Source organism: Arvicola amphibius, chromosome 4, assembly GCF_903992535.2.
Source record: "Arvicola amphibius chromosome 4, mArvAmp1.2, whole genome shotgun sequence".
Lineage (NCBI taxonomy): Eukaryota > Metazoa > Chordata > Mammalia > Rodentia > Cricetidae > Arvicola > Arvicola amphibius.
The window spans coordinates 37,923,716-37,940,104 of record NC_052050.1 but is presented as its reverse complement, the minus strand read 5'-3'; the positions used below and the strand labels follow the sequence as shown (position 1 = coordinate 37,940,104).

The 16,389-nt window shown below is 39.7% G+C and overlaps 1 protein-coding gene across 3 annotated transcripts in view; it reads left to right on the top strand.

The window, feature by feature from the left end:
- Ap2b1 (adaptor related protein complex 2 subunit beta 1) overlaps positions 1–16,389 on the top strand; it is a 113,336-nt gene that overhangs the window by 32,219 nt on the left and 64,728 nt on the right. For all 3 annotated transcript variants that reach the window (XM_038324822.2, XM_038324823.2, XM_038324821.2), the window contains exons 6-12: positions 2,573–2,763; positions 4,932–5,153; positions 5,898–6,018; positions 6,136–6,231; positions 8,972–9,087; positions 11,288–11,453; positions 12,870–12,968. In XM_038324822.2, the coding sequence (XP_038180750.1) occupies positions 2,573–2,763; positions 4,932–5,153; positions 5,898–6,018; positions 6,136–6,231; positions 8,972–9,087; positions 11,288–11,453; positions 12,870–12,968 (1,011 nt within the window). The remainder of the gene's footprint in view (positions 1–2,572; positions 2,764–4,931; positions 5,154–5,897; positions 6,019–6,135; positions 6,232–8,971; positions 9,088–11,287; positions 11,454–12,869; positions 12,969–16,389) is intronic.

Sequence of the window (16,389 nt, the reverse complement as noted above, 5' to 3'; positions counted from 1 at the left end):
TACAATAAGGTCAATCATGCATGGGAAATAAATTATTTTCCCTGCATGTGAAGTTCCTGGGAATGATTATTATTTTTGTTTGTTTAGGGGTTGTTTGCTTGCTTGCAGACAGGGTCTCGTACCCCAAGCTAGCCTCAAACTTCTTCTGTAACAGAAGATGACCTGAACCACTGATCCTCCTGTCTCCACCTCCCATGCTGGGGTTATAGGCAGTGTTTCATTCTTTATGCGTTCTTGTTTTACTAAATCTCATGCACAAGGATGGAATGAACAAAAGCCTTTGAGAAAAGCTCACATATGTTATTATAGATGATACATTAGGTCAGATTTGTTTTGTGGCAGCGAAATGTCTAATTATATTTACTCAGCAAGTCTTTGATTCTTTTCATGTGGGACTTTTTGTTCTCATCACCAAATTATAGCTTAAGAGAATCTGTCTTCCATCCTTATCTTCTACATAATGATGGCTATTGCAATATGGTACTATGTATTAAATCACTGTCTCTTGGATATTTACTTTCCCTGTTTATTTTCATGATTGGTGTAATCTGCCGATTGCCTAGGTAGTGTGGATGATAGCACCGACAGCTGGGTGGTGGCCGTTGTGTTTCTGTCTTGCTGACATGACTGGAAAACTCAGTCTCTTATGCTTTTGTCGGGATTTTAGTAAGACTCGCCTATGCATCAATGCCATTAAATTTTTTTTAGGTATTGTTGAAGCTGGCTTCTTGATTCTTTTTAAATTATGAAATACTTATGGTCAGCTAATCTTAATGTATGGACTTTTAGTGTAAAACATATTTTAAAACTCAACTGTACAGAACTATAGGGTAATATTTTTATTGTGGTGTTCATGAGTGCTTTTGAAATTTTAAAATAACTTTGAATATTCATTTGTCAGTTATATTAGAAATAATCTGTAATTTTTATTTAAAATACTGACCTTGTTTTGTAGCTACACATACTCTCCTATCAGTGAATCAGGGCACAAGTGTACTTTCTTGTCTAGGGTAACAGTTTTTCACACCATCTCAAAGAAGAGGATGTATTTAAAATATTACATTTCATTGAGTCTACAATTTCATCAACTATAACATATATGATTAGTTTCTATATCCCTGTGAAGAACATTCTCCACTAAAGAATGGGTGATTGCAGGCTAGAGAAATGGTTTAACAGGTAAGAGCAGTTGCTGTTCTTCCAGAAGATCCGAGTTTGGTTCTTATCAGCCATCTGTAACTCTAGTTCCAGGAGATCAGCATCTCTTCTGGCCTTCGAGGGCACCAGGCACATACATGGTGTACAGATGTCCATATAGACGAAACATCCAGGCACAGAAAAAACCGTGATGGTTGTTTATAAATGCACTCCAGTTTTAGAGATGTTAGTGCAAAAAAAACTTACTGTTGTTACATGATGAATTATGATAATGTTACCACCTTAAATTTGTTTCAGGCATTGTGGAATTTCTCTGTTTTTGTTTTTAAGGACAAGGTCTCTCTTTGTAGCCCTAGCTGTCCTGGAATATGCACAGTAGACCAGGCTGGACTCAAACTCAGAGAGCCACCTGCCTCTGCATCCCAAGAGCTGGGATTAAAAGCCTAACATCGAAAAAAAAATTAATGATTTATTTCATTTTATGTGCATTCATGTTTTGCCTGCATCTGTGCCTGTGCAAGTGTGCCCTGAAACTGGAGTTCCAGACAATTGTGAGCTGCCATGTGCGTGCTGGACATTGACCTCAGGAAGAGCAGCCAGTGCTCCGAGCTGCTGACCAACTTCTCTAGCCCCATAAATATTTCTTAATGTATAACAAAATTGAACTTGTACCCTCAAGCTAAAATTAGTTTATGAGGTAGATTAAATTCCCCCGATATCCAGATGAACAAACCACATGGTATAGAGATTATGTGTTCTCCTAGAATTGTGTACTCATGAATTATGGTTTCCAGTACACTTACTAAGGTATGTGATAATATTGAATAATGGACAATGTCATCCCCCTGTTGTCCACATTCATTTATAATTTGGCCTAGATTTTTCTCTGTTACTCAATGCAAATATTTATTGAGATTTTACTTTTGACTTTTTTTTGGGGGGTGGGGTGAGGTCTCATTCTGTTGTCCACAGGTTGGCCTGGAGCTTACTTTGTAGCTAGTCCATATGATAGTCCCAAACTTGAAAGTATCCTTTTTGTCTCAGTCACTTGTGTATCGAGATTGCAGGTATGAGCCACCAGCAGTTTAGCTTCATTTTTTTACAACTGTTGCTATGTCTTGATTTTAGCTGCAGTTTTGAGTGCAGCTACAGTGGTTAATGTTTCCTTAGTGAATCATCCGTGACTCTACTAATGGATGAATTACTCTAATTCTGGCGTGCCTGACTACTCAGAAACTGTATAGGCTGTCATTGGTGGCTTAATGCATGTTTTGAAAGCAGTTCATTTATTTCTGTCTAACCGGGTAAAATGTTTAGGAGCAAATTGAGAGCTGTGAAGTGATCCTGCCAAGGTTTTTGTGTGTCATAGCTTTGGTTGTCTGGTATATTAAAGTCATTTCTGTTTCTTTCACAGGTGGTGGCTAATGCTGTGGCGGCGTTGTCTGAGATCAGTGAATCTCACCCAAACAGCAACTTACTTGATCTGAACCCTCAGAATATCAATAAGCTGCTCACAGCCCTAAATGAGTGCACTGAATGGGGCCAGATTTTCATCCTGGACTGCTTGTCTAATTACAACCCTAAAGATGACCGGGAAGCTCAGAGGTCAGTCTGTCTCCTGGACATAAGCTGATGGTCGCACCTGACTGAGTAATGTCTAATGTCTGCTCCTCGTGTAAGAGGCTCAGACTGAAGAAGGCAGAGGATGTAGGGGACATTGCTGTCCCCAGCATATTTTCTCACTGGAGTTAGGGACACTGTAAGTGCTAAAGCACATCAAGAAGAATTTAGTTGTTTCTGTTATACTTCTGCCAAAACCTCCATCACATTGTCGCCCGTCTCCCAATTCCTGGTCATTTGGTAAACAAAAGTTACGTCTGTCCTTGTAATGACATGCTGTTTATTCTGTTAGATTCTTCATACTAATTACTGAGCTGAACAATAACTATAATTTAGTGTTAGGATAAGTATTTTAAAGTCAGCAACACAGAAATGTCTTGCCCTTGTGTAAAGAAGTCTTGCTAGACTACCTTTGACGCTTTTGAGAACGGCTTGATTGCTCCGCTCAGCCCTTTACCACTTACAGTTGCAGATTTCTTTGACTATCAGAACTTTATTACCAAATGGCATCAACACATAAGTACATTTCAGTTTACAAGGTTGGAGTTACTACCCATTTTTAAATTGAGCATGTTATGTATATATAAGCACTGGTCTAGGTAAAGTACTTCTGAAGAATTGCTGACTCTCCATTAAAGTTGACATATTTTAATTATGGTAGATAAGAACCTTCCTTGCCTGGCTGAAGCTGATTTCCAAGCTACTAGAATGTAAGTTATCTCCACTTGTCTGGGAAAAGACTCCCTCTGGACCTAAAACTGCTGGTAGTTTCTTTCCATCGTTGAAAGTACAGTTATATTCTGGAGAGAACTTTACCAAGAATTTTGTTGGCCATTGACATTGCACTCATTAGTTCCCTCAGCAGTACTTCTTAAGCCCGTGCTATGTGCTGGGTTCTGTTCTAGGCTGTGAGGATTCCACAGTGAACAGGAAAGTTATTGTCCTCCTGCACCATTCACTGTGAGGGGTAGGAGTTTATACAGTGTGGATATTCAGGAATGTGGATCATAACTCATGACTGCTAACATAGGTACTAGAAGGATCTAAGAAATGGCAGTGTTTAGAGTAATAGACTATAAAGAGAATGCCTTCCATCTCTATAGTTTTTAGTCAGGGTCTATGCACATAACCTCGGCTAGCCGCAAACTAGTGACCCTCCTGCCTCAATATTTGTTTTGTTTGTTTGAGACAGGCTCTCGATACGTAGCCCCCACTGGAGTCAAACTTCCCATATAGATCATGGCCTCTAACTCAGAGATACATCCGCCATTGCTTCCCAAGAGCTGGAATTAAAGCTGTGCATACCACAATTGGCAGGGTTTTATTTTTTTATTTTAATTTTTGGAATTACACTTTTTAAAAAGAGCAATTGAGAAGGTCTCTGTGAAAGGTTCTTTTTTTAAAGTCTGGAGTCAGCCGTGTGGACATAAAAAGAAGAGAGTGAGCAGGTACTTACCTTGTCTCTAACATTGTAAACAGGCACTCGTGATGTTGCCCAAGAGCTAGCAAGATTAGGTTGATTTCAGAGAACACTGCAAGTGTGACTATCAAGATTCTATGGGGCATCTGACATAGGTAGTAGGGGCTAGAAGAAGTTGGGAGAATATTGTAATAATATTCTAACATTAAAAACCAAACCTAAACAGAACAAAAGCCTCATCTATTCCCAAGTTTTTCTTACTAGCTTGAAAGCAAGAGGCTGTGTAGTTTTATCTGCCACGCCACTGTCTCTTTAAGACGCAGGTGGTGACTCCTCTCACTGTGCATTTATTTTCAGGACGCTTGGTTTGATTTCCTATAGGTTGAGTAGAGATGAGCTGTGAGGCAGGGAGCCCTAGCATTATGTGTGGGAGACAGAGGACTAAAATCCAGAAGGTAACTGGTGTGAGTGCAAGTGTCTGGGAGGTTGCTAGTTCCCTTCCGGTTTGGATATCCCTGTTGCTGGTTTCTCAAGTCTTCTGACGCCCCTGCTCTGCCTGTAGTCTGCTGGGCACGAAGCTTCTGCGGTGTTGGATCCCATTTTGACCTAAGCATGGAGCTTTGACTTCTCTAACTGAATCTTTGATTTCTTGATACTTGGGCCATGGAACTCTGAAGCATAACTTTATGGATGAATTGAGCAAAGGTGCTATATTTTCCCTTTCTGCCCACAGCATCTGTGAGCGAGTGACTCCTCGACTCTCCCATGCCAACTCTGCGGTGGTGCTTTCAGCGGTGAAAGTCCTAATGAAGTTCCTGGAGCTGCTACCCAAGGACTCCGACTACTATAATATGCTGCTCAAGAAGCTAGCACCTCCGCTTGTCACTCTGCTGTCTGGGGAGCCGGAAGTGCAGTATGTTGCCCTGAGGAACATCAATCTAATTGTCCAGAAAAGGTGGGAAATAGTGGTTTGGTGATTTTAAAATATTTGTGATCTTGAATTAAGCTTAATATAAATGCCTATAGATGGATGCTAATCTCTTGTTACTGTGTGGAAGTGAAAATGTTATAGTAGTGGTACCACTTGCCCAGGAATACAGCTTACAGTTACCAGTCTTTCGCTAGTAATTATCTGCTGTTGCAATTCAGGCTTGTTTTGGTTGGTTTGTTTGTTTGTTTGTTTGTTTTTTGATTTTTGAAAACAGGCTCTCACTGTGTAGATCAAGCTGGCCTCGAACTCACAAGGGTTCCCCTGCCTCTTCCTCCCAAGTGCTGGGAGTAAAGGAGTGTGCCATCATGCCCAGCTAGGTTGCTTTCTTAAGTGCTTCCTTTGGATATGCTACCCTTGGAAAGCTGTAGTTGAGGAGCAGGTTTTTTTTTTCCTCGGTAGTTCTCTGTGGTAACATATACCCCTTGTCCTTTAAAAGAACACAAACCAGATACCAAAAGGAATAGATGGGCTGGGAGTGTAGCTTTTTGCTAGAATGCTTGCCTACAATGTACTAGACACCCAGCTTTACTGTGCGGAAGTAAAAATATTACATAGTAGTGCAACTACTGTATGAGGGCGGGCACAATAGAGACTCATACAGGACATTTGTGAGTGGTTTTGCCTCCCTCAAGGGGGCAGGCAGAAAGACTGAGCAGGATGTCAGTAAATAAGTTCTATCTTCTTCCTTTCTTGTGTTGTGTATCACAGGCCTGAAATCTTGAAGCAGGAAATTAAAGTCTTCTTTGTGAAGTACAATGATCCCATCTATGTTAAACTAGAGAAGTTGGACATCATGATTCGCCTTGCATCCCAAGCTAACATTGCGCAGGTCAGACCTTAAGCTGTCTCAAATTTATGATGGCTTTGAACTTAAGATCTGACATCCAGAAGGCATGAAATTGCTGTTTGAGAATCTTTAAAGGTTATCCACTTGGATATTTGACAGGTTCTGGCAGAGCTGAAGGAATATGCCACTGAGGTCGACGTGGACTTTGTTCGCAAAGCTGTGAGGGCCATTGGACGGTGTGCCATCAAAGTGGAGGTAAGGCTCCAGAGGAGTCTAGATCACACAGTATGGGGTTTTGATTGTTCATTACTTTAGAGTTTGTATATTTTGAAGTTTATCAAAATAATAAAGCATATACTCAATGAACTGAATAGTTTAATGTTTATGGGTGTTTTGTCTGCCTTATGTCTATGTACCTTGTGTGTGCTAAATACTTCTCTAAGCCAGAAGAGGGTATTGGACTCCCTGGAACTAGAGTTACAGATGGTTAGTCATGAACCACAAAGTGGGTGCTGGGAGTCTAACCCAGGTTCTCTGGAAGAGTGACCATTTTTACTCTTAGCTCCTGAGCCTTCTCAGCCTTCTCACCTGGAATGAGCTTGGCAACCTGTGCCGCTACAGGCCGCGTCCTTGGGATAAACTCTGTCTTCCAAAAGCAACGCCCTCACAGTGCAGCCCAAGTGAAAACGAAAAGCCACTGTCCCTGGTTCTTTCTCTCCCTAGACATACTTCCCCAATAGTATTACTTTTCACTCTTTTTTATTTTGGATTTTCTTTTGCTACATCCATATCCATAAATAGTTTTATTATTTACTGATTTGTTAATTACAGATTTTTATCTTTTCAACACACCCCACTCCTCCCCCAAGCACTTGGTGGGGGGGGGGCTTGTTGGTTTTACTTGTTGAGACAGAGTCTTACTAGCCCAGGCTAGCTCCAAAGTCACATTCCCTCTCCCTTAGTCTCTCAAATGTATGATTTCAAGCATGAAACACTATGCCTGGCTTTAATTTTGTGGTCTTTTCCACACTTTTTTTTTTTTTTTTTGGTAATATGTGTCCTTAGGTTTTGTGTTTTGTTTTGGTTTTAACTTATTTTGATATTACCTATTTATTTTTTACATTTATATGTTTATATGTTTATTATTTGAGGGGGCAGCATTTGGAGGTCAGAGGACCACTTGTAGGAATTGGTTCTTTCCTTCCACCATAGGGTTCCTGGAGATCAAACTCAGGTCAGCAGGCCTGGTGGCAAGTGCCCTTATCCGATGATCCATCTTGCTGGCCCTAATACCACAACATACCGATTGTTCATTAGACATATAGACTTTCTCAGAGACTGGACTGTATCTTAATGGTTCTACTGATCTCATACCTCCATCTCCTTTAGATAACTAAATCTGGAGGCTTGGTGATATTCTGATATTCTCAAGTTTCAGGTGGTGGTGTGTGCTTTTTTTTTTTTTTTTTTTTTTTTTAGATTTTTTTTTTTTTTTATTATGTATACAGTGTTCTGTCTGCATGTATGCCACCAGACCAGAAGAGGGCACCAGATCTCATTATAGATGGTTGTGAGCCACCATGTGGTTGCTGGGAATTGAACTCAGGACCTCTGGAAGAGCAGGCAGTGCTCTTAACCTCTGAGCCATCTCTCCAGCCCGGTGTGTGCTTTTTAATCCTAACAGGAGGCACATAATTTAGTGACCTGTGATAGTATGTTGTGATAAATGATAGACTTACCCTTGGATTTGGGGATTTTTCTCACAATCCTGTCCTCAAAAAAAAATCTATCACAGTACCAATAAATTTATCAGCTTGTATTTCATATTCAATTAGTAAAAGATTAATGGATTAAACTCTATTCTAGGATATTTTGAGCCATAGATAACCAAAAAGAAAAGAAAAGCTATGGACCTTATATTCGTAAAATATTTTGTAAGTCCATACAAAATTTGGTGATTCCTTTTAGGAGGTTTAAAAACACCCTGTGCAGGAGGTCAGAGAAATGACTCAGGGGTTAAGAGTATTGGTTGATCTGTCATGAGATTCGGAGTTCAGATCTTAGCAGGCACATCAGGCAGCTGACAGGCTCCTGTAACTCCAGCTTCCAGGGCTCTTCATGAGCACCAGGCATGTGTGTGTGCACACAAATGCAGTTTTATCCTCATCACAGTGGATGCACTGTAAACACTAGCAGCCGGCTGCTCAGGCTACAGCCTTGGGGGGGGGAATTCTGTCCACCTAGACAATGGCTCTGTTGCTGCCCTTAAAAGTAGCTTTAACTAAATTTCTGTGGTTCTAATAAAACTTGAGAATCAAAGGCTAGAGTGAAAACCTGTAAGCTCAGAAATTGCACAACACACACACACACACATACACACACACGGAGGGAGGGAGAGAGGGAGGGAGAGAGGGAGGGAGAGAGGGAGAGAGAGAGAGAGAGAGAGAGAGAGAGAGAGAGAGAGAGAGAGGAGAGAAAGGAGAGAAAGAGAGACCAGTGAAGAAATCTTTTTTAAAGCACCAAAACATCCCATGCATTCTCTGTTCACCTACGAATTCCAGTTAAGGACCTCCTACTTAGATGTGCTCTTTAATTGCCTTTCTTTCCTCAGACCCTGGCTGATTTTTTTCCTATTTCTGGTCTTCCAGTTATCTAGGTTAATGTTTACTCATTTAACTGAATTATCTGGGAGATAGAGGTATACCTCAGTGGTAGAGTGCTTGACCAACTTGAGTGAGGCTCTTAGGAGAACACACAAAACCAAGTCCAAAACATTTCTCAATTTGTTTTTTAATGATAAAAGCTCTTATATTTCTAGAATTTCTACTGTTGATATACAATAGATGATCTTCCTCTAGTATAGCTTTAGCAAATTCAAGTGCCTGTTTAATTTAGTGAATGTACTTGTATGTTTCCTTTTTTTTTTCCTTTTTTGTGTTGAGATAGTGTTATTGGATAGATCATCTGGCTTATGTTTTGATGTTTCTCTTCCTAGCAATCAGCAGAACGCTGTGTAAGCACATTGCTTGACCTAATCCAGACCAAAGTAAATTATGTGGTCCAAGAGGCAATTGTTGTCATCAGGGACATCTTCCGCAAATACCCCAACAAGTATGTCAAAATTCTTGTAACCTTCTTTCTCAAATCATTTGGGAAATGTTTAAGTAAGCCACTTTGAAACTGACTAGGTAAGAATTATTATTCTAAATATAACTGGTTATAATAGATACTTTATTAAAAGTCAGGATACATAGGTGTGCAGCTAACAGAGATCAAACTTCTCATTTAGAGATGGTGATGGGGTTTCACGTTGGCCCTGTGTGCTGGGATTGCAGGCATGAGCCTTTGTACCCATTTACTTTTATTATTTTTGTAAAAATGAGTCTCTGTTTGAGTATGTACTGTCTCTCATCAGTTATCATTAAACAGGAAACCTATATATTCCCTGTTGTCTGGACACACTTTGTTTATGTTAAACAAATGATTGTATACTTTACCCTCTTGGAAGAGTCTTAACATGACACACGAATCATGTGGCCACTGTTTCAAAAAAGCAGGACAGTAATAGCCACATTGTTTACTTTGTATGGGACCTGTTACTTTGTGGGAAATGCCAAATTTATTGCATTGAAATCCCCACCTCTGGCCTCTTGTGCAGTGTTGTAGCTGCCTCCACACAGATACTCAGAACCTGCATTTTCACATCACAGAATTTTCAGATTGAGGATTCTTCGGTTATAAAACAAAAACAATAAAACAAATACTTTGATTCTGAAGACCGGGAGTTCAGAATTTGTGTGTGTGTGTGTGTGTGTGGTTTTTTTGTTTTGTTTTGTTTGAGAAGTGTTATTTTTAGAAAGAGGACTACCATCTTTTACTGAACTTCCCAAAAAAAGAGAGTAAAATTTCTAAACTGTTTTGTTATAGGTTGTTAAAAAAAAAAGTGTATCTCAGTATGCCCAATTATGTAAATAAGGGGTTATGACAGTTTAAGAAAAGTCAAAAGCATGAGTTAACGAGTAGGAATGGGACAGATATTTGACCTAGTTATCTGGGTTAAATTACCACATTAATTTGTTCTATCTTGTCCTATGTTTAAATTACATTAGCCAGCTGGTCCTGGTGGCATAAGTCTATAATGTCAGCTACTCAGGAGGATAAGCTGAGAAAGAATAAGAAGAAATTATTGAATTTCTTAATAGAAGCAGGTCTTTAGAATGTGTGCATTAGAACATAAAGATTTCTTTCACCAAAAGCAGATGGGGTTGGAGAGCATGCTCAGATAAAGCGCTTACTGCATAAACATGAGGACCAGAGTTCTGATTCCTATCACCCATATAAAAGTCAGGCTTACCTGGTGGCCCACTTGTAAACCTAGTGCCGGGAAACAGGATATCTGGGCAAGCTGGCTAGCTAGACTAGCTGTATCAGTGAGCCCTGGTTCCAGAAAGAAACCTTGCCTGCATTAAAGTAGAACACGCTGTCAAGCTTCTTTGTGCATGCATGTACACACATACACACACAAACACACCACACACACAGAGAAATAGGAGACAGGATTATGGTTTCCTGTTGTTTTCTAACTCCATCTTCCTAAAAAGAAAGTGAGATTTCTAATGTTTTCTACCATGAAGGCAGAAATGCATACTAGAAAAGCTCTCTATTATGCTTAGATTGGTTTAGACATAAGGTAGTAGAATTTTCTTATACCACAGGTTAATTTTTTTCCCTGTGAAAGTCTGTCTCATGAACTCTTATAAAAGTTTAAATCTTAGTTATTGAAATGTAATTGAGCTGGGCATGGTGGTTTAGTACTCAGGAGGCAGAGGCAGGTGGATTTCTATGAGTTCAAGGCCAGTCTGATCTACATAGTGAATTACAGGACATCCAGGGCTATACAGAGAAACCCTGCCTTAATAAACAAACAAACAAACAAATAAATAAATAAATAGGAAAGAAAAAAGAAATATGAGTGGCTCACAGTCATCTGTAACTCCACTCCTAAGGGATTCTGTTTCCTCTTCTGACCCCTGTGGGTACCAGGGCTGTGGGTGCTACACCCACATACATACAAGCTAAACATTCATATACACAAGATAGTAATAAAGTAAATCTAAGAGGTATTTTTAAAGTAAATGTGAAGAAAAGTCTAAGCCATTAATTTCTGACTTACTGCATTATGCTCACTAAACATCTTTGTAGTTTGGTGATTTGGCTTGGAGTCCCTGGTGATGGTTTTGACTCTACTTTCCACTGTCAAGTACAGTTCTTAGTTTTGTCCTTGGTAACAGTAGTTCATTTGTTGTAACAGGTATGAAAGTATCATCGCCACTCTCTGTGAGAACTTGGACTCCCTGGATGAGCCCGATGCCCGAGCAGCTATGATTTGGATTGTAGGGGAATATGCTGAAAGAATCGATAATGCTGATGAATTACTAGAGAGCTTCCTGGAGGGTTTTCATGATGAAAGTACCCAGGTAAGTTCTCTTCTATCCCGTGTCTACATCTCTTCAGGAAGATAACCGATGTTAAACATTGAGTTATTTCTTGTATGCATTTATATGTTATGGTTTCTCTTTCTCAGAGGGGATGACCCTTTTGATCAGTCCTGGTTTTTAGCACGACAGCTGCAGAGCTTAGACCAGTGGTTTATAGATGCTAATGCACATTGGAACATTTGGGGGCTCTTTGAAACCCGGGTTGCTGGTCCTCCACCCCAGAGAGTGAGAAGCACCTATGTAGTCTCATTTCTTTTTTTTTTTTCTTTTTTTTTAAAGATTTATTTATTTATTATGTATACAGTATTGTGTCTGCCTGCAGGCCAGAAGAGGGCACCAGATCTCATCACAGATGGTTATGAGCCACCATGTGGTTGCTGGGAACCGAACTCAGGACCTTTGGAAGAACAGGCAGTGCTCTCAACCACTGAGCCACCCCTCCAGCCCCGTCGTCTCATTTCTTACGTGCTGTGAGTGATGCTCCAGAAGTGAGCGTCCCTGTGGTGGTTGAGAGCAGTAACCAGATTTTTATTTTCTGTCACCTAAGGATGATTACAAATTGTCCTTCTTAGCATTTGCTGTTGCTCATTACAGAACATCATGGTGAGACTTGTAAAGATTCTCTGCGGATGATTAGATTTCTCCCCATCTGTCCTTCCCTCCTATAAAATTAGAGTCAGAGACCTAGAAAAGCAGCCAGACTATTAAGCCTTTCTCTCTGGCATTTGTGTTCATAGCAAATAGAAGTTTGTGTATGTAATCCAATATAGTAATTTTAATAGGCGTAATATTAATAGTAGATCAGCAGGCTCCCTCTAATTGGCTCTAATCTGACATAATTCTGTTTTGGCTCTTATCCCAGTATGGCAAGTGGTTTCATAAGTCCTTCAAACTTGTAAGCTTTGGCCAAAGTAAATAATACACAATTTAATCAAGAGTCAGTTTTATGTGTGTACTTTAAAAAAATACAGTTGAGGCCTGGCTCAGAGGGTAAAGGTGACTTCTGCCAAGCCTCCTGGCAACCTGAGTTTGATCCCTCAAACCCGTGTAAAGGTAGAAGGAGAGAACTGACTACAGAGTTGTCCTCCCATGTGCCTGTGACCCATGTACTCATACACATTATGTGCACACATGTACACACAATAATAATACTTTTTTATTAAAAAGATAGAAAACAGTTGAAAATCTGGCCCAGAAACAAATCATTTTAATACAAAAATGCTACTGGAAATAAGAGGCTGGTGAATGTTCAGGTGATTACTTGTCTCAGAGATCCCCTTTGACTGCTCTTCATTCCACTGGCTGAGCTTCCTCTTTCATCTCTTAAAATCAGTAATTCATAGTTGAGGAAATGAGATACTGCCTCTCATTTACTTTGTTGATTTTGTTTTTTAGGTGCAGCTCACGCTGCTTACTGCCATAGTGAAGCTGTTTCTCAAGAAGCCATCAGAAACACAGGAACTGGTCCAACAGGTCTTAAGCTTGGCCACACAGGTGAGAGATCTGAGAGCATCTGAAGGATTGATTTATGCTACTTCCCATGGTAATAATGGACACTTCTTGTCTTATTCAAGGCTGTGTTTGCTGTGGTGAGCTCCACAATGAAGAGTGAGTTGGGGAGGAAAGGCTTTCTTCAGCTAACACATCCTGAATCATAGTCCGCTAGGGGAAGCCAAGGCAGGAACTCAGACCTGGCAGGAACTGGAAGCAGGAGCTGATGCATAGTCCATGGAGGGGTACTGCTTACAGGCTTGCTTGCTCCTTATGGCTGCTCAGTCTGCCTGCTTATAGAACCCAGGACCACTGACCCAGGTTTAGCCTATTCCACAATTCCACAATGGGCTGGGCCCTTCCCTATCAATCACTAATTAAGAGAATGCCTTACCTACAGTCTGATCTTGTGAAGGCATTTCTTTTCTTCTTCTTCTTCTTCTTCTTCTTCTTCTTCTTCTTCTTCTTCTTCTTCTTCTTCTTCTTCTTCTTCTTCTTCCTCTTCCTCTTCCTCTTCCTCTTCTTCCTTTTCCTCCTCCTCCCTTTCTTCTTCTTCCTTTTTTTTTTTTTTTGCCTTGGCTGACCTGGAACTCATTCTGTAGGCCAGACTGGCCTTGAACTCACAGAGATGTGCCTGCTTCTGCCTGAGTAGTGCTGGGATTAAAGGCATGCACCATAACTGCCCTGCACAATTGAGTTTCCCTCTCAGATGACTCTAGCTTGTAATAAGTTGAAATAAAACTATCCAGGAAACTTCCCAGGGCAGGTTTTAATTCTAAAAATATTAAAGTTATGCCTCTGGTACATTATATCCAACTAATGCAGCATTTAGTCCAGCTGACTGGGGCTAGAGAAACAGTTCAGCACTTCCAGGGAGTTTGTTGTTCTCACAGAGAACCTGGGTTTGGTCCACATGGTACAGTTTACAACCAACTGTAGCTCCAGCTCCATGGGATCCCACATGTCTTTTGATCTGTGCAGGTCCCTGCACACATGTGGTGCACATACATACATTCAGACACGCACATGTACACTTAAAATAAATTTAAAAATAAAAAAATTAGATTGACTTCAGTTTTCATGATAATTTTGAAAGGTTGATTTAGATTATATATTATTGATTAAAAATACCCTACATATGTGAAAATAACACCGAGTCTGCTATCTTCTAGGTGACTCAGTTTTCATATGAAATGCTGTGTGCTTTATCTACCTTTCAGAGAGGTGCCTTTCTCTCAGAGATAAAGTGCTTAGACCATTTGATACTTGAATTATATGATGCTTTTCCTGGTGGTACACACCTTTAAATCCCAGCACTCAGGAAACAAGAGGCAGGTGGATCTCTGTGAGTTCCAGGACAGCCAAGGCTATATTACACAGAGAAACTCTATCTCAGACAACAACAACAGCAAACAAACAAAAATACTCTGACAAGCGACATAAGAAAGGGTTAATTGTGGCTCACAGTTCCCATTACAGTCCAATAAGACTGGAAATCATAGGAACAGGAGCATTGGGGAGCTGGTCACATTGTATCTATAGTCGGGAACAAAGAACCGTGCATGCATGTGTGCTGCTCAGTACCCTTTCTCTATCACCAGGATCCCTCTACCCACAATTAAAATGGTTCTTTTATATATATATCAATTATCATAATGAAGATACTATACCTTCCCTCCCCAGCATACCCACAGGTCCATCTCCTAGGTTAATTATGTATTCTGTCAAGTTAACAGTTAACCCTGACCATTACATAAGATATTTCTGGTCAGAAGAAAAGAAGTTCAAGTGGATTCTAATTTGGGAATGTGGCTATTGGCCCTTAAGGTCAAGTCATAGCCAGACCTGATGGCACAGGCTGTAATTCCAGCTACTGGGGAGGCTGAGTCAGGAGGATAACAAAAAGTTCAGGGTTTACCTGGAAAACTTAGTGAGACTCTGTCTCAAATTTCAAAAAGTTGTTAAAATGCTGGGGATAAAGCCCAGTCATAATAGTATGCTCAGGGCCCTATGTTCAAATCTCAACAGTGGAAAAGAATATCAGGTCACTATCTCAAATCCATAGAAATCAAAATAATTTCTTTTTTATAGAGTAACTAATACGATGATCACCAGTCCATCAGACTTAGTAATGTCTTTCATTGAATATGCAAACAGGCTGGCTTTAACACAATTGTCAGTTAAGATGCGTATCAACACATAGAATTCGATTCAAATATTAACTATTTTTTTGTCATTTTCACCTGTTTCTAATTGGTATATTATCAAAGTTTCAGTCCCTTCTATGTTACTTTGCCTAGTTCTGAGCTGTCATTTTCCTGTTACTAATTTTACATCTTAAAGATTCGTTTGTAAGTGCTCTTGAAAATATTTTTAATTTTAATTTTTATTATGTGTATGACTATATGTAAAAGTATGTATAAAATAAAACTGGTTTCTATGCCAAAAGCTATGTGATCTGTTGAGACAGACACATCTAGCTTGCTAATAGTGCTGGTTATTGGAGGTGGAGAGTTGAGAGTGGGAAGGGATTTGATAATTGTGAGAGATTTCTTTTTTATTTTATACCCTTGTAAATCTTGGTGTAGCATGATTATAATTTGTTTATGTTTTTCTTTTCAAGACAAGGTCTCACTACGTAGATCTTGAACTGGCCTTGAACTCAGAGAAATTGCCTTCTCTGCCTCCCAGGCACTGAGATTAAAGGCGTTCACCACCATGCTCAACAGAGTATAATTATTTTTAAACCATAAACATGCATAAAATTATTTTAAAATTGCAACAAAAAGAGTGCTAAATTTGTGTTGAGTTTTTTGAAAGCACATACATTTGTATGTTCTTTAATGATTTGTTGTTGGATCATGTGGGGTTTTTTGTTGTTGTTTTTGTTTTAGTTAATAGTACCTTTATGAACATTGTATATAGTCTCTTTTTACTACTATGACTTAGCCAGTTTCTCTATAGGAGATGCATGTAGATATTTGAATCAAGAAGAAAATTATGGGGCTAGAGAATTGGCTCCACAGTTAGGAGCACTTGCTATTCTTGCAAAGGAACTCAGTACAATTCCCAGCATCCATGTGGTGTCTCACAATGTCTGTAATTCCAGTTCCAGGGGATCCACAGGCTTTGTACACATGTGTCCATATAGAAAAGTAGACATATAAGTAAAAATTTAAAAAATTTAAGAATAAATTAAAAAACAGATGTAAGGTAGAATATATGTTAGAATTATTACTACTAATATTTATGGCCATTTTATTAAAAAATTTAGAGATGGGGGCTTACTATGTACCTAACTGACCCAGTTCTCAGTATATACCCCCAGGCTGCCCTCAATTCATGCAATCCTCCTGCCTCAGCGTCCTGAATACTGGAATTACAGGTGCATACCTCCACATGTGACTTATGTAACAGTTTTGTT